Below are 19120 nucleotides of genomic sequence, written 5' to 3' on the forward strand. Positions count from 1 at the left end.
TACTCCACTACAATTATTAGAAAACTTTAGTTTCTAGTTAATTCTTTGTAGCTATAGATTTTGATTATTATTACAAAAGTACAGTGACTACTGTCCAGCCCTAAATTTCGGCCATTTGAAAATAGCCGATCACATGGCAATGCATGCATTGTGAGCTTGTAGATCTGCTATTTGCAAGAGATTTGTATACATTTTATACATTTGAAAACGTATGAAACAGGACATTCTGCAAAATGGGTACTTTTGGTATTTTAAGTACATTTTGATACCAATACTTTTGTACTTTTACTCAAGTAAATTTTGAATTCCGGACTTAACAGAGTATTTCTACATTGCAGTATTTATACCTTTACTTAAGTAAAAAATTTAGTACTTTTTCCACCACTCGTGGGGCACGTGGAAATGATGTGCTTTATTTACGCCCTGGTGTGGACCAATGGCATCAGGACTTGCTGTAGCGTGTGCCTGGCTACAGAACGGGGATGGGTCTGTTCTCTGTTCAGCGGAACAGGAGATTATCCTTTCCTTCTCTGTCGTTCCTTGTTCCTTTACGGATCCCATCCCAGCTCATTGAACAGAACACAGCCACAGGTCCTGATGATGGCCGGCCCCAGCACTGGCAACAATGTCGCGGAGCGCATTGGATACATTACACGAGTTCAGAGCTTCAGCGCTTGTCACCGATTGCACAGGTTGTAGCCTCATTCATAACCCGTCTTCAATGAAAGTACTGTTACAGGGTTGGACAGCCTCCTGTTTCTGTGTTATTTAACGTGATAAAGCTGGAGATGCATGATGCTATACACGCGGGGTTTAGTCTACTGGAAACGGGAATGTCCGTAGGAATGGCTTTAAAAGTGGTTGTATGTGTTTATGTTGTTGCCAGAGCGTTTCTCTCCTTTTGTAAATACTGTGCAAAACGTGACGTCTGGGATTCAGCCGCAGAGGCTCATGGGAGCTGTAGTTCTCTTAAGAGGCTGCGAGTGCTGCCTGATGTGGTACTCCTGGTACTAATTAAATTGTTTCCACATGGTTCAGGTTTCTTGTTCATTCTTTGGTTGTCTTAATGCCTAAACGTGATTATGGCAGAGAGCTAGTCAGTTTCTAAAAAGTCCAACAAGTTATCATGTATCATCAATTTTTTATTTTTTCATGCTTTTTTTGTACATAGTGGTATTTTTTTCCCTCTGTATTTTTATGTTGATTTTTGAACTGTTTGGTTGCTACTATTACTACAAGTCTGCAAGGACTTTTTTGGTCGGACCGTTTAGACAAAAGTATTATAAATGTAACTGTGTTGTTTTACATTCTTTTGCCTTATAAAAATTTCAATCAATCAATGTGTTTCCTCTCTAGCCCAACCTTGAGTGATGAGGACAACAAAATCATCTTTGGAAAATGCAACAATCCCAATGGCCATGGACACAACTACAAAGGTTTGTTAATTACGGTAATTCATGACTAAGGCGCGCTTTACAGCGCAAACATGCATCTCCGCCAGGCTGGGTTGCCTATCCAGGGATGTGTAAATCCTGTGTTGCAGCCATCAGGAACCAAGGAAGCTGTGGGGAAATAGAATGTCAGCTATGATATATACAACCAATTTACATAACAAAACATTACACAATAACATCGAATATGATAAGAAACAGCAACACAGATTGACAAATAAATACAAAATAGACTACTTGATTCACACCGGTACCCTTTCCAACAGTCAAGATTTTATTATTTAAATGTCTTCAAAATAGTAGTTATTTAATTGCTTTATCCAAACTGTTCTATTGAAAGGCATCTATGTAAGTAAAATATCCATTTTAAAAAAGTTTGAATTTATACAGGCACACATTAGCTATAATGGCTCCAGTGAAGATATTGTGCGCAGGGCCGCATTAAGGCCCCTCAGGGCCGTGGAACTACACCAAATCAAAGGCCCCCCCTCAACATTAATCGGACAATATTTGGTGCGTTCACGCGCACGTGCGTTTGGTGCACGTGCCACCGCCAGCACGATCGGTGCCGACACAGGCACTCGGCACAGCCTTTCCAACTTCAGTCTATGCTATAACTACAGTGTCTATCATTACAAATTACATTTATTATTAAGGAGGTTACTTTATGGTCATTACAGTCGTAGGCTACTAGACATATGGTGATGAGATGGGTAACAAATGTTTCATATTTATTTTCTTATTCTTCATAAGAAATTCAACAATTCAAGTTTAGAATTGAGAAAACAATACTCAGCAGAGATGGGAAACGTACTACTCACTTTCTTTACTTAAAGCGACTTTAGTAAAAGTACTCATTCAACTAATTACTCAAGTAAAAGTACAAAAGTACAGGCTCTGAAATGTACTTGAAAAGTTAAAGTAAAAAGATCCCCACCAAACATGTGACAATCATGCAAGTAGACCCACCTCTTTAAGTCTACCGCAGTGGTTCTCAACCTTTTTACCACCTCAGAAAATAATATTATGGCTCACCATTATGACTGACTGATGTTAAAATACAGTAGCGTAGACCTACTACTCCATCCTATTCAGCTATTTGCACAGTACAAATGTATTAAGAATATGTCATTTAGATTTTCACAGTGTACATTATGGTAGCACTAAGACAGACAGACAGAGTCACAGAGATGACATTAACAACCGTGAGCTACATTATTCAAACACAGCACGTGAGATACAGTCTAAGCCTACTTCAAACAAACACACACACACACACACACACACACACACACACACACACACACACACATCTTCATTGTAAGATTAACTCACCATGCTGCGCCGGGGTTCAAAGAGTTTAACACACGGCACTTCCAAAGTTTGTACAATGTTTAAGTCACAGGAGCTGGTTTTCATATCGTAAATATGAACGTTGGCCCAAATCTTGCGTTTAATCCACATGGTTCTTGTTTATGTTGTGTTGCTGTCACAGACCATGATAGCAGAGTCATAGCCTACTGGTTAACAGAAACAAACTTACGCTAAAAGCGGAGGATTTCAAAATAAGAGCCGCTTCTAAAGATTAGTCGACAGTAGTTTTATTTTTTTGTCTACTTACAGGAAGTAGAAGTGACACATCAGTACCAGCCACGGTATGCAAGAGGTTTGCGTCTGTTCTGCCGCGCAAGGCGCAACATTAAAACTAAAGCAACATATGTTTCTAAATATATATAATTCACACAGCAGGGCCCGAATGTATACATTTTTATAAATAGTAATAGTAAGAATATATATAATATTATAATAAAATAATATAAATTAAAAACAAAAAAAAAAAAAATTATATATTTTTTTAATACATAATTCACACAGGGCCCCTGCAGGCTCAGGCCGTGGAACACAAGTTCCACTAAGTTCCGCGGTTAATGCGGCCCTGATTGTGCGCCTCCCTCACATGAGTAAAACAAATAAGATTTCAATGTAGGGTCCACATAAACAACAAGGTGCATCTTTTCGGAATTGATGTTGCATTCATATGATATGAAGCCAATTACATGCTAACGTATACTATACGAACAGATGATTTTGTGCATTTTGTGTTTAATAGGCCCCTCCCACAAACGTTGGAAACCAGTTACAGCCAATATGAAAAGGAGGAATATGAATGTATATGATCACATGATTTGTGTGAGTTTTGGACAAAATCAGAAGGAGTATTATCAAAAGGTGTACTGTGAAGAAAATGTGAAATGGTGGGAAATCTAGTTGTTGATTATATGTCATTATAGGCCAAAAGGTAAAGCAGAATGGCCTCCCTTGGCCTACTGGATGCCTGCATAAAAAGTTTTATGCATATCGGTCCAGCGGTTTGCAAGATCAGTTCGGTCAGTCAGTCAGGCAGTTACTCACACTCACTCACTCACTCACAAAACACTAAATATTAAGAAAGCGAGAGAAATATTTTCAACCAGTTTACAACGTATACTTCAAATGCACTTGAAAAAGAGAGACTGAAATAGGAATTATGTTTTTGTTTTTTTAATGTCTCTTATTAATTCCATGTTCTCTCCTATGCTCTCTGTCAACAGTGGAGGTGACAGTACGGGGAAAAGTAAGTTTCATTCAGTCTGCTCTCACGTGCTTCACCACAACGTTCCAGAGCAAGTAATTTCAATTTAAATAAGTCAGTCAGAAGCCAGTCACATGGCTTTATAAGACTGTCACACTAACATTCAGAAGAAGCCAAAGCTACTGTGTATTTACTCAACCTTTTATACTGTGTCTGCACTCTGCAGTGACAGATTGGGCAAATGTCAGAAGGGCTGCCCTACGATGTACCACTCATTGATAAAATAATCATAATAAAACATAATACTTATTAATACATTAGTATTGTGTAGGCTATTATCTACTGTGCCTTAATGTTGAGCCTACAGTATGTATTTGCTGAATGTGCCTTTTAATGGAGTGTATCACATGGCAGCTATAGCTCTGCCTCTGCCTCGTCAGCATCACATTTGAGTGTGTATTCTGTGTTGTGAATTTCTGCATTCTAGGTTTCTATGGTTTTATCTCAAGCTTGTGGTGTTGGGTTTGAAAATAGGGCTGGTCTAGTTGCAAATGCAATGGCCATTTTTAGTTTTTCATCCCAGTCCATCACTTTGTGTCTGTCACTAGATTGACCGTGACACTGGAATGGTGATGAACCTAACAGATCTGAAGAAGTGCATTGAAGTAAGCTTCACTCGTATACGTACGTGTGTGTGTGTGTGTGTGTGTGTGTGTGTGTGTGTGTGTGTGTGTGTGTGTGTGTGTGTGTGTGTGTGTGTGTGTGTGTGTGTGTGTGTGTGTGTGTGTGTGTGTGTGTGTGTGTGTGTGTGTGTGTGTGTGTGTGTGTGTGTGTGTGTGTGTGTGTGTGTGATTATAATTTCACCTTGCCATACATTCATTTTTTCCACATTTGTTTTGCAGGAAGTCATCATGATCCCACTCGATCATAAAAACCTTGATAAGGATGTCCCATATTTTGGAAATGTTGTCAGGTACGTTTCAAGCTCTTTCACATAAATGAAGTTGCTAGAGATTGAAGTTTAAGTGCAATATATTCTCATTTTATTCTTTTAATTTCTTGCTTTTATTTTCCGATCTTTAGCACAACCGAGAACGTGGCTGTTTACATATGGGACAATATGGTGAAGGTCCTCCCACCCGGTCTACTCTTTGAAGTTAAGATACACGAGACAGACAAAAACATTGTTGTATATCGAGGAGAGTAGTCCTGTGACCTCTTCTACGGATGTGTCCAAATGTGTAATGTTTTAATTAAAGCTGCATTGTGCGAAGCAAATCTCCTGCCAATAAACAGGGGGGACCTAACAAACCATCAACACTAGCCAGGCCCCCTCCTGCCACAACATCATGCCACAACATCATAGACTAAACCTTAACATTTTACATATGTTCAGCCCAGTTGGGACTATCAAAAATATCATAAAATGCAGCTTTAATATTCCCCAAGTGCCATACAGTATGTTGAAACTGTATTAAAGTTTGTATCTGAGGGTACACACAGTTATGTGTCAGGAGCCAAAGTATTAGAATACTGTGTCATGTTCGCTGTTTGAGCTCCATGTAGTACTGTTGTAGAATCCATACTGTACTGTATGTACAATAAACTCTGGCCTCAGCAGGGGGACACACAATGTCCATATTGAGCCATGAAAACTGTCATTAACACATGAAGATTTAGATGAATACTAGATGCTAGGATACAGCTGTTTCCTAGTTCTTTTGTTGCACATAGTTTTATTTTAGATTCATTATTACAGAAACAGTATATAGGCTCCTGCCCTATGGGCCACATGGCTCGGCAAGACTTACTTTACTACTTAAACATCAATGCACACGTGAGAGTGACATCTAGAAGCGTGACTGCTTGCATTGTACATGATTTTCATCGACTTGTTGCAACTTAACCAAATGTCTTTCGCTGTGAAGTCTTGTTTGCTAAAATAAAAGGACAATGTGTTGCTGAAAAAGAAAAACGTTTTAACTTTTTACTCTAGCAGCAGTCAGGGAAGCAAATGGTGATATTGAACCACTAGAGGGCGAGAGCTGACTTTTCCAGGAAGGCCTCAGATTTGAGGTAATTCTGTATTGTAGGCTGTGTTATCGACAGTGTTGTTTGTGAATTTTCTATGATTTACCACCTTAAAGTTAAACTTTCTTCTGATTTTATACAGAATGGGTTGTGCTACTCTTTTACCTTAGGATTTTAAATAGAGGTGACACTTCTTGGCTCCTTCCAAGTATAACCCAGTATGTACATATTCCAGACACCTTACAACAGAAATAGCCCTATTTGATTAATGGAGTTATTTCTCATTGCTATGCAAACTGCAAAGGTGTTAAAAAGTCGTAGTAGTAGAAGGGTATTCCATCTTCTAGACATAGAATAACAAATGTGAAGTGATGTATCACCCGTTTTAGAGGTCAGGGCTAGCAATGGAAAGCATGTAAATCTACAAGTGTGTCTTTGGTGTAAAGAGGAAAGAAGTTTTGGCCTTCCGAAATGCCTCGGTGACAAATTATAATGTAAACGAGAATTGTGTCTCAAGCCATGCAATAATATGAAATGGACTGTGAGCAATACTAATACTTTACTCCAGCTCTCGTGTGTGTGTGTGTGTGTGTGTGTGTGTGTGTGCTAAACTTTGATACTGTTGGACCGGTCGGCGTAAAACTTTACAGGTAAACTCCCAGTAAACCAAAGAAAGACCTCTACCCAAACTTTTCAAATCGGCCTCATGGTGGCGCTATAACAGCCTGCTTCTTCGTTTTGGCCTACAACTCTTGAACCGTAGGTCGCACAATAAAACGTGCAGTGGGTAGGCAAACCGGGCCGACGGAGACCTGCGCTCAGAGGAGCACACATTTTTTTGTGCATATTTTGCCTTGTGCCAAAACCTTCGCATTGGTTCTCTCACATACAGTACAAGTACATAGTTTGATGGGTTCTGATCCCTCTAAAGTCCTTGTGAATTTATACCACAACATGTGTGATAGAATGCTGAGGAAATGCATTCATCAACAAGGGGGGCCTTTTTACCAGAGTGGTAATCTTTATGTCAAGAATCAGCTGGCAGTTTTGAACGAGGCATAATGTTATGCAGGCTCAAACCTTTAATTAATCAAATTCCATAAACATGTGTCATGCACAGACGCCCTGTAAAGAACATGCCGGAGCAAGACGGAGAACATGTGAATATGCCCCTCAAAAACCCTGATCTAAGATCAGAATTACTGTTCTCCTCTCAGGGTAATGAATTGGCCTTTGCTGATCCTAGATCTCTGCCCAAGGATGGCAGATTAAATGCAGAACATCACACAGTGGCGGGTAATAAATGCACAGTATAATTAGAGACTAATAGTAGGTAGTGAGATCACAGCATTTACCAGGTATAACCAGTTATTATTCCGCTGCTTCATAAAAAGCTTTAAAAAAAGCATTTTCCCATGAGTGAAAGAGATGTTATGATTAATATTACTGAATCAACTTTATTGGCTTTATTGTTTTTACTCCTGGAGCAATAAAGATGTTTTTTTCTCTTCACAGTCAGAGGTGGCAACACTGTTATTGGGTTGTGTACAGTAGTTCTAAGCCAGACAAATAGGTTGGATTACTTTCCCCTAATTGTCCCGATTACAGACCGTGTGTGTCTTTCAAACAAGAACGTACACAACTACAATACGTTATTTGTCCTGACGATTAGTGGTTTGCATGTGCCTGTGGCTGAACAAAGTGGTGGGTGCGGGGTGTTTTCTCAGGCATGGGTTTCTGTTGTCACCGCCTTTTGTGACATGAGTCTCAATGGCCACGGCACGCACGCGCTTTTATCACCTTCCTGGCGTATTGCCCTGACAATAGCTGTGATTCATTGAGACATGGCAGGGTGCCAAAGTAAAACCTTGCCAATGATAAGCCACACAAGAACCCTAAGGGTTCAGCGCCTGAGACCATCTCTCATAGGAACAAGTGCTCTGCTGAAGGGTTCGAGGCGGAGCGGCTTGATTGATATTAGCTTTCATTAGGGAAATTGTTGTTGGGAAACTGAAGGCCGTTGGGAAAAGATCAGCCCGAAATTGCTCTGTGCATAGTGCATACAGTATCTTTCACTTCGCCAATCTTTTTCCAGTAGTACTTATGTATGTCAACACACACTTGTAATTTTGCAACAGAAAGGACCACTTGTTTCAACAGAGATCACAAAGTAGGCACAAAGTAGACAGTTTCTGTCTGTTTCAGTCACATGAATTCATTAGATTTGTATTATTTGCTAGAGTAGAAATACCTTCTAAATTAATTTCTCTATAGAAATGTGATTTGTAGTTGTAGAATAATGTGTGCTGTGGTGAGTCTGCTCACTGTTCAGGTAAAATATATATTGACATTGACAGACTGTACTGTATGCTTTCCTTGACTGTAAGGTCAAATTCTTCAACCTCACACATCCACTCAACTCAGTGGTTTGGGAAGGAAAAGAAAATCCCCAAAACTAACTGTCATCGGCTGTCAGATAATAAGCTGTTAATTTATTTTTATTTTTCCACTGCCAGGTTTGTTAAAAAGTTCAATTACTGTACCTGCCTCCTCCATTCTCCAAGATGAAACAAGTGACTCTTTTCCCCTGTCATTTTTTCCAATTGTAAGGTAAACATATCATTTCACGCGTGATTTCCCTTTCCCTGCAGCCATCCTGCACTAGCTCTCACAGAACCTTTAGTATCAACATGACTGACAGTGTGTCTACAAACCGGGCAGACAGACAGGCCGACAGTGATATGAAAGGTACTGTGGGGAAGGCACAGAATCTGGAGACAAGTCCAAGTCCTGCAGAAAAGGTTTTTCAATCTACCCAATGTACTACCTATTTCATTAATAATACCGTTTCTAGTCATACTTGTCCATTTTGACGTGTAATATACGTAGATGGGTAAACCGAAGGTAATAGCATTAATTGTGGGTGTGTTTCATTTAGGTGTTACTGGAAGTATGTACAGTTCACTTCATGCTGGCACACAGAAACATCGAAATAAAACATTTCTTTACACAAATTACACTTCTGTGTACTGCAATTAACGACATAAAAATCTATAGTATAGGATTATAGTTATGGCCAATTACAGAGCCATTTTGAATTGAAAGGGATTCAAGTTGGTGCAAGTGATGTTTTTTGGTTTAAAAAAAGTTTATTGTTAAAAATTTAAAGCTCTATATTCTGATAATAATCATTGCTATGGCGTGTTTGTTCACCGGGGTCTCCCCGTCTCTTCAACTCTATAATAAACAGAAAATACTTTTTTAGGTGAGTTGAAAATTACAGCCAATCAGGAGAGATTATCCAATCAGCTTAAATGTTATACTGTTACAGTTCCAATTTTGTCGGCTCACTTCTTTGTTTCATCACTTTCAATTTCACTTGTTTATCCTGTATCCTGTATGAGTTCTCTCTCCTGATTGGGTGCAATTGGTATCCCAACCTGAATATGTATTTTCTGTTTATTAAAGAGTTGTAGAGATGGGTAAACCCCTCTTACTGAACACACAGAAGTGACGATTGCTATCAGAATATAGAGCTATTAACACATCTATTTAACAAAAGAATATACTTTGTATTATCTCTCAGCAGGTATTATATACTGTATACAGCATACATATATACAGCATATATAAAAATCTGTTTACAAAAGTTTTTCTCTCTCCAGGCTGAGTTAAATATTTTATTCAAGTTGCATGAGGGTTCCTGGCTTTGCAGATAGCTGTGCTGGAGGCTGGCGGTCTGTCTCCCCACTGCTGTCAGTGGGTGGTGTAGCTTTAGGCATGGGGGGGGGGGGGGGTGCTTGTGTGTGTGTGTGTGTGTATGCGTGTGTTGCAGCTCATTTGTGTTTTTCCTTTTTGTGTGTCTGTTCCCTCCTCCTCTCCTCTCCCTCTCTCTGTCCCTCCCTTCCTCTCTCCTCACATCTCAGCTTCTCTCAGGGTCAGGTAGCAAGAGTAACACACTTTCCCACTCACTCACACACACACACACACATGCACGTCCACTTTTACACAAACTCACTCTCTCACTGACACACACACACACACACACACACACACACACACACACACACACACACACACACACACACACACACACACACACACACACACACACACACACACACACACACACACACACTCCCAGAGCCTCAGCGAGTATACACACTTTCCCTCACTTCCTCCCCAGAGCCCAGTGGGTGAAGACACAGCATGGGCCACTGCTCCCTGAGCGTGCTGTGAGGATGGAGAAGAGAGTGTGTGTGATCCAGACAGACTTCCACCAGTATAGACCCACCATCGGCTTCTACAACAGCAGGACCCTGGCACACGTAAGGAATGTCCTCTGGCATTCACTTTTCCTTTTGCCTCTCTGTCTGCCTGTCTGTCCCTCTTTGGAACGCCTTCCAGCTGAATTTCTCTCTGCGTTTTTTGCATACCTCTTATCTCTGTTGTATTAGTTCACTCTGCTGCTGCGTATGTCCCCTCAGTCTCTGCCTGTCCCTCTACCTTTACATAGAATGTGGAAGCTCTCTACCTTACAGCTGTAACACTACTGATGGCCCCAGAGCCCCTCCTCGCTGCAGGCCCACCCCACTGACAGGGGAGGTCTCTCTTCATCCAGTAGGGGGAGTCATTGTGTGCATGTGTGCGCGCGTGTGCATACGCTTATTGGTTTATGCTCATCTTTGTTCATGTACTAGCATGGTGTGTGTCGTATAGTATGGACGTATGGTTGTTTTTATGTTTTTACAGATTTCATTTATTTCTGGTTTAATACAATTCCACGCGTGCTGACAGTTTGCAAGGCAAGTTTATTGGCTGGACAACAGACAGCGCTAAACTGTTTGCAGAAGAATTCACAGGGGGACAACCCACAAGAATGCCTGAAGACCTTGTAACAGTAAATTCCACCCACATACAGTATAAGCAACCGATTGAGGTACAGGGAATAAGCAAATCCCGTTACTGAAGACTAGTTGAGATCTCAATTTGTCGAATACAGTGGGTGTCTATGATGGCACCAGACATTCAGAGAGGAGAGTTGCTGTGCAGATTGCATGCTTGGTTTGTGTTTGAGCGCATCTCAAGGCCTTATCTTTCAATCTATGATGCACGACTGTGAGGCATCAAACTGCTTCTCTCCACTGCAAACCATGATGGCTCTTACGAGTTGTGAGATCAGTAGGGAAGATCTCTCTCTCTTTCTCGTGTACACACACACACACACACACACACACACACACACACACACACACACACACACACACACACACACACACACACACACACACACACACACACACACACACACACACTGACACTCACACTCACACTCACACTCACACTCACACTCACATACAGATCCTTCTCCTGGCATTGGTTCCACAGGTGTGTCTTGCAACAAAGACATGAAAAGCTGTGTGATCTCTTTGAGGATACTTATTGCATGTGGGTCATCACAGTGGCTCAGTAAGAATAGTGCACTCCACAACACAGGCACCTGCCTCTTGTAATAAAACTGAATGGGGCCAAAATTGGAAGGAAGATTTCGATCTTAGTAATTTAATCTTCAAGCTAATATTATGGCTGGGTGAGGTCATTTCAAATTGTAGTTAGAGACAGGGTAGGATATAATACAAAACGAAGACATTTTGCTTTCGATGATGTTTTGTGATGATTGTATTCGTGTTGAACTATACTTTCAGACTATTGGGGTTTCAGACTATTGGGGTTTTTAAATCTCTCCTCAAGACTCATTTATTTTGTCGAGCTTTTAATATTGTTTGAGTCTTTGTCTTTTATCTTGTTTCATATGTTTTTTTGCATGTCCGGTGACTTTGTTCTTGTATAGGCCTGTTCTGTTAATGCCTTCTATGTACAGCATAGTTCTATATAAATAAAGTTTGATTTGATTTGATACTTTAACTATTACATTATAGGCATTTTTAACCAGTGCTTTTGGGTGAAGGCCATAAAAAAACTCACCTTGGAGAACCACATCACATTTCATAATACCATCAGTGATCGCTCCTGCTCAACACAGAGTGTGTTATTATCTTACAACAATCATATCATTTATACATAATCTATAAACAAGTATTATAATAGCAGACCTAACCCCCTGCCTTGCATATCAGAGGGGTGTAAGTTAATTTTGAGGTGCTCTGTTGATCAAAGGACTGCTGTGCATTCCTCCATGACCCAGGCACAGAGTTCAGCCAGAGGCCAGGCTTTGGGCCACTACACCCTTCAGTCCACTCACCTGGAAGCATTTTAGTGCATTACAGAGTACATGTACGCCTAAAGTGGAGCCCAGACTAAGCTGGACTTTGCTTGTGTTGTGTCTATGAAGTAGTACTGGGCAATTAACCGAAAATATATCGAAATAGATATTTAGAACCAATAATCGAGAAGCAAGTTTTTCTTTTTGTATTACATTTTTTTGTTCTTATATATCAACAAATAGGCTTGGACAGCTGTCCTAGCGGTCCGGACATTTTAGGCTCTAATGCCTGACAACGCATCACAGGTTTGAGTCTCGATCCCGACGATCTTTGCTCCATGTCTCTCCCCATCTCTCTCTCCCTGTTACCTATCAATCTCCACTGTACAAATAGACATATAAATAGACATGAAAAAAATATTATAGTTTTTTTATGATCGACTAAATTGATTAGTCTGATTAATCTTTTAAACCTGTATTATACTTCATTGTACAATGGTGGCGTACAAAAATAGTGAAAATAGCAGATCTACAAGCTCACAACATGTCACATCGCAATGTATTGTGATCTTGTAGATCTGCTATTTTAACAATGTTTTTTTAAATAGCATTCATTAATCGTAATAGAGGCAAATGTTTGAAATAATCGTGATACTGAGTTAGAATCATATCACCCCCGCCCTACTATAAAGTTAGTTTGGCATGACATTATCTGGGTGGTGCGAATAATGGCCATGATGATATACAGTGCTGAAATGCTCAAGGACTTGAGGAAATATAGTCGATAGCATTCCAATCTCTAACAGGTGTAAATGGGAGTAGAGATGGCATACAGCTGTTAAAATAATATACCGAGTAGGATGATGATCATGGGAATAATATACCACTCACCTCCACATTGGAGAGAAATCTAAAGAATGGGGAGTATTTTTTTGGAAACTATACGCCGTATGGAAGAATTATGAAAAAGGTGTGATGCCTTGGACTGGAAGAGCAACCGGTATTTACAGAGCTGCAAATGAGATGGAAAGTTGGAGAGTTCAGTTCACAGACTGGAAAAGTGCATAAATCACAGCCATGAACCCCTGTGTGTTTTGTGTGTCAGTTAAAGCACTTTCAACCTGGCGTCCCTATGTTTTTGTCATACAGGCGAAATCGTTGGACAAACACCCCCCTTTTTTCTTCAAGTCAAAACACGACCACTTTGCTGCACCATAGTGCCTATTCATCGTGGATGGAGGGATCGCACTTAAACAAAGAGAAGAGTTTATTTGGGTTTTAGCCGGTGCTCTCGTAAAATTTCACAACAATATCGTCCGCCTTAGGTGGCTGAGCCCTGTGATCACGCTCCTAAAGCTGAACTATTGATGTGTCATGCTTTATCTTCTCCCTCTGTTTGGCACAGTTGAGGTGTTCGACGTGCAGAAAGATGTTAAGTGTGGCAGTAAATCCTGCACTGACAGGCGATATATTTGTGTGTTTTTAACTGACAATTCCCAAAGGAAATTCAGACGTGGCAGTGATGATTTACTGCGTCGGATGTGATGCGTTGTGAGCTTGTAGATCGGCTATTTTCGGTGTAACGTGTTGTGAGCTTGTAGATCGGCTATTTTCGGTTAGTCACGCGCCACATTAGGCATCAGGACAAGGTCTATCCTCATGAATTGAAGTTAAAACACCCATCCTAAATCTTATTTGGGCAAGGTGGCAATTATAGGTCGACGTTTAAGTGAGGCCCTGCCACATTTCCCTGTCCAATTTCCAGTTGACAAACTGTGTGTCAGTTTTGAGAAGTAAATTCACTGTTGGCGTTCGGTTTAAAGAGTTGAGCTAATGACAGCTCATTTCCCAATGGTGCAGATACCAGGGCTCAAGCAACGACAGGTTTTTGTCTTTGTCTTTGCCTGTGTGCGTGCGTGCGTGCGTGCATGCGTGCGTGTTTGTGTGTTGGAGAGATGGAGAGAGACAGAAAGTTTATTGTGCGTGTGCATGTGAGTCTGTCTCTGTAACTCGGTTTTCTCGTTCAAACCCTGTCTTCTTCAGAGCTAGCTGTGGAAAATTAGCTCACATCTGTTTTTCCAGGCAAGGGAAATACAAATTTATGCTTTGGTAGCCTGGCCAAAATTACTTGTAGAATCTTGTTACTGCACTAGGTGTGGAGAGAAAATGCAGGAAGATTGATTGATTCTGGCATACACAATAATGCGTACAATATAGGCATTTGCTCTCTGCAAGGTACATTAGCAGTCTTGGACAGGTCAAGGCTATGGATATCTTGCAAGGAAAAAGGATGTCTGTGGCCATTGCAAAGTCTGTCTCATCCCAGAGGCTCTCATGACCTTGCTCACATAGCTGTTGCTCTGAGCTGCAAATTGCATTATGTATAGGCTTTAGATTCGTTTTTGCTTGACTACAAAGAATCCAGATTGTATGTTATTTAGACAGATGCTAGATTTGATGTTTACCTGGTAGAGATAGTATCTTTTGCACTAAATTGTATTTTTTGTACTGTGCTTATGTGACCCTTTACCCTGTAATTTGTTGACAAGGATTGTTACTGTATGGATAAGAACATCTGCTAAATGCCTACATTTTAAATTGTTAATGTCACAAAACAAATCATCTTTCTTATGAAACATTTGAGTACACACTCCGCTGGAGCACCGATCATTAAAAAAAAGTATACCATTATTACCTTCCATTTGAACAGATGATTTGCTACTTAAGTTCTTAAGCGCAACTTAAGAACTCAAATGATTCACATCAACCACATTGTACACACAATCCTCTGTAGAGGAAAAACAAAAGCCCAGATAACAATCTCAGGTTGTGCTGAATTCCACTGTAAATCTCCCAGGTTAGTTACAGTATGTGTGGGGTGTTCAGAACATTACCACATGCTCACAAAGGGCTTTTTGGGGGGCCCACCTCTCGACAGAAGCCTCTTTAGCAAGCGGTTCTGCCTCCGATGAGGTCTGGTCAGGGAGGCACCGGCGATAGGGAGTGAGAGAGACACAGACAACCTGTCTACCCACAATAACATGTACATACCATCAACAGTCCTACATCACTGTCTACCCCTGACTGAACTACACCACAGCTGCTGGAACTCCAACTTGATCCAGGGTCTTTTGTACCAGGTACTTGTCTGACCTGGGTCAAACACTTGCGTGAGTGTTTGTTTTATTTGCCTAGCAGTACCAGATGGGTGTGGTGGGGAGCAGTGCAATGATTCAAATAGTGACAAGAAAGGTTTTCAGTTGAAAAGGTTACAGACTGACAATCAAATACAGTACATGTCTGTGACTGTCTAAACTTCATGTCCTACAGCATGTGGCAAACCCCACCTATCTGACATCCAGATTCCAAGTAGAATAGTAGATGAACCACTTGCGTCCTATTTTATATTTTGTCATTTTTAGATGGTTTTCATGATGCAAAGGGGGGTCTAGGGGTCCGTGGCCTAATGCATACAGTATCAAACTAGGGGTCCCTGAAATTAAAACAAATTGAGAATCACTGAACTAAACTATACTGGAACCCCAATATACAGTACACTGTAAACTCCTCAGTGTTCATTTAACTTTGAGGGTCCATTTGGTTCCATTTGTGCAATCTCTCAGTCTATTTGGACCCCTGGTGGTCCCCGGACCCCACGCTGAGAACCAGTGGGCTAATAGTGCACATCTGACTGTAAGGGAGAATACAGCACATACACAACAGTCTATTTTGACAGTCAAACTCCAGACCGGTCACACTTCCTGGCAGAGATGGCTGCCAGTTCCCACCTGATGTTGTGAGGAAGTTCTGACTGCTCCACACCGTACTGAATAACTGCTAGCTTGCATAGTGTCTTCAGTGTTGGACTTAAATCTAAGATGTACAGATCATCAAGGATCAGTTGGTTCCGGTTGTCTACCTCGTGTCCCCCAAAGAGGATGATACGATCTCCCACCATGGAACAGCGCATACAATACCTCTGAGACGGGCCGTTTCCCTTGAGTTCAACCCTCTTAAAGGTGAAGGTCTCTGAATTGAATTTCCACAGATCATTTAAGCACCGGTTCCTGCCACCATATATGTACAGCTCTCTATTGTAGACAAAGGTGGAATGACCAAAGCGTGGTTCTGGGTGAGGCTGTGGGTAAGGTGTGTTCAGCCAGCAGTTGGTCTCTGTGTCAAACACTCTGATGTTGTTGTCGCCGAGATCCTTGCCCAAGCCCCCAAATACAAACATCCTGGTCCCGATGATGGTGGCAGAGTGACTATGTGAAACAGGTGGTGGAGTGCCTCTGGTGTTAATTAAAGACCAGACCATTGTGGTGGTGTCCAACTTGTAGATGTCATTACTCAATATATACTTCACTTCGTTGAATCCTCCATAGATATACATGAGCTTCCTAGAGACGCAGGCTGAGTGATACACCTTCCCCTCTGGAACAGTCCCTGACACCTTGGGCTTCAACCACCTGTGGGTGTCGACATCAAATGCATAAAGCACGTTGCCGTATGGGTCGCTCGGAAGGAACCTCAAGGGAACATTCTCCTCTTCCAGACGTCACTGGAGGCAACTTCCTCCACCGCAAAGACACTATATTGAAGACATGGACTTCAATCTGATCACTGTCATTCACAACACTGTTCCTTCCAAAGAAGTAAACCTTGAGGTCCACAGGAACAGCAGCATTAGACTGATGTATTAGACCTTCCTTCCTTCCTTCCTTCAGACCTTCCTTCAAACAAAAGGTCCACCTCAACATTTTCACAAACAGACGATGGCGAATAAAAGCGGCCTCCTCAAGTGTTGTTGAATACGGTTATATTGTGTGTTCTGCCACTTATATAGGTCCAATTACTGATGTCATGTTGATGACATCAGTCTTGTCCAATTATGGAGTTCCACCTGGCCTGGCGGATGTGTGCGCTCGAATGAGCACACATTTCCAGTTTGTCTATTGTTTTGTCTTGTATCATACCCAGGTAGATAGGCTACTGTATAAAACCCAAGGTTCTACCAGAGTTCTAACACCTCCTTTAAAAGAGCCTCAACTAGATTCTGTAAATACGTTTTACCCCTAATCTGGCGCTGAATAAGAATTGCTTATAGCTGCTTTTTGCACCTGCACTGGCTCCTGGGAAAGATGCAACATGCCACAATCTGGAAACGATTGCACCGAGTGGTCGAGTGTTTTGACAGGGCTGGCTGTTATTTTTTGATAAATGTTTATGTGAGTCTTTCTAAACTCCTGGAGCTATAGGCCCTGTTTACATTGCCTTAATGCCTTTCATACGGTATCACACGCACACCACTGTCGATATCTGAAGGGGGGAAATGGCTCTGGAGACGGTAGGGTGTTGGGCAGGAGGAGTGCAGCGCAGTGCTGCATCGGCATGAGGAGGACATTTCAGATTGTTTTAGTGAAAGGGAGCCAGCAGGAGGCCCATCTGGAGAAAGAGGGAGTAGTGTGTGCATGTGTGTGCGTGTGCGTGCATGCGTGCGTGCGTGCGTGCATGACACATGCATGTGTGTGTGTGTGTGCACGGTGCACACTGCCACATATGCGCAGGTATGTGCATATATGTGTGTTTGAGGGCATACACTATTTGAACGATGGAAGCTGCTGAGTAGTGTGGTTGTGCGTGCGTGCGTGTGTGTGTGTATGTGCGCGTGCACACTTTTGTGTGTGCGGAAAGTGAGAGGGGGGGCTGCTGCTCAGACTCCAGACATAAGTGAGAGTCAGACAGCCAGCCAGCCAGACAGCCAGCCGGGCTGAAATATCAGGCTTTGTGTGCGCGTGTGTGTGTGTGTGTGTGTCAGTGTGTGTTGCCTCAGGTTGCGTCTCTGTCACAGCAGCAGCAGCAGCAGCAGCAGCTGCACACTCAGACACAGGAGGCAGGGATGAGGGAGAGAGAGGAGCTGAGGAGAGCCATAGAGCAGAGTGACCGTCTGCTGTCCAGGGTCCGAGAGCTGGAGCAACAGAACAGCCAGCTCAGCAAAGACAAGAATGATGTGGCCACTCTGTACCGAGCTGTAAGTCTATAGTACCCACGTTCTCAGCTTGATCCTAGTCCATCTGTCTCTGTATGGGATGCTCTCTCTCTGCCTCTCTCTCTCTCTCTCTCTCTCTCTCTCTCTCTCTCTCTCTGCCTCTTTCTCTCTCTCTGCCTCTTCTCTCTCTCTCTCTCTCTCTCTCTCTCTCTCTCTCTCTCTCTCTCTCTCTCTCTCTCTCTCTCTCTCTCTCTCTACCTCTCTCACTCTCTGTCTCTCTGCCTCTCTCTCACCCTCTGTCTCTCTCTCAGTTTCCCAGTCTCTCTCTCTCTCTCTCTCTCTCTCTCTCTCTCTCTCTCTCTCTCTCTCTGCCCCCCCTCTCTCTCTCCCCCTCTCACTCTCTCTTTTTTTCTCTCTCTCTCTCTCTCTCCGCCCCCCCTCTCTCTCTCTCTCCCTCTCACTCTCTCTCTTTCTCTCTCTCTCCCACACACCTTTTCAATCTATCTTTTAACCCTCCCTCCCCCCTCTCTCTCTCTCTCTCTCTCTCTCTCTCTCTCTCTCTCACACTGTCACTATCCTTATTTTCATTTTCTTCCATAAGAAAGAAGGAGAAAAAAAAACGTGATACTTTCAAACTTTCGTAGTGATTATTCAAGATTGGGTCGAGTTTCTGCTCAATAAGGAATTTTTCAGACATGGTCATTATTCCATCTCTGGGTGGATGATATTAAATGCATAATGATACCCTTTAGGAAGGGGAGAGATCCGGTCACCATGACAGACATGGCTTGTTATAGGTATTTTATTGCCTGTGTCTGTCTCTCTCTCTCTCTCTCTCTCTCTCTCTCTCTCTC

General features: G+C 41.9%; 2 protein-coding genes across 4 annotated transcripts in view; both read left to right on the forward strand.

Annotated features, from left to right (window-relative positions):
• Positions 1-509: 509 nt before the first annotated feature.
• Positions 510-6198, forward strand: pts (6-pyruvoyltetrahydropterin synthase). Its single transcript, XM_080455038.1, has 6 exons — positions 510-692; positions 1357-1436; positions 4043-4065; positions 4632-4688; positions 4926-4996; positions 5107-6198. Exons 1-6 carry the CDS (start codon positions 598-600, stop codon positions 5228-5230), a joined length of 450 nt encoding a protein of 149 aa, XP_080311164.1. The 5' UTR covers positions 510-597; the 3' UTR covers positions 5231-6198.
• Positions 6199-10031: 3833 nt separating this feature from the next.
• Positions 10032-19120, forward strand: part of LOC308105392 (myosin heavy chain, skeletal muscle) — a 74234-nt gene continuing 65145 nt past the window's right edge. For 2 of the 3 annotated variants that reach the window (XM_080456090.1, XM_080456091.1), the window contains exon 1: positions 10032-10382. In XM_080456090.1, coding sequence (XP_080312216.1) covers positions 10296-10382 — 87 coding nt within the window. In that variant the 5' untranslated portion in view covers positions 10032-10295. Of the gene's footprint in view, positions 10383-18150; positions 18309-19120 lie in introns of those variants that run through there. The other variant, XM_080456089.1, reaches the window with a different exon arrangement.

The sequence above is a fragment of the Gymnoscopelus braueri genome (genome assembly GCF_963280865.1).
Source record: "Gymnoscopelus braueri genome assembly, chromosome: 17".
Classification (NCBI taxonomy): domain Eukaryota; kingdom Metazoa; phylum Chordata; class Actinopteri; order Myctophiformes; family Myctophidae; genus Gymnoscopelus; species Gymnoscopelus braueri.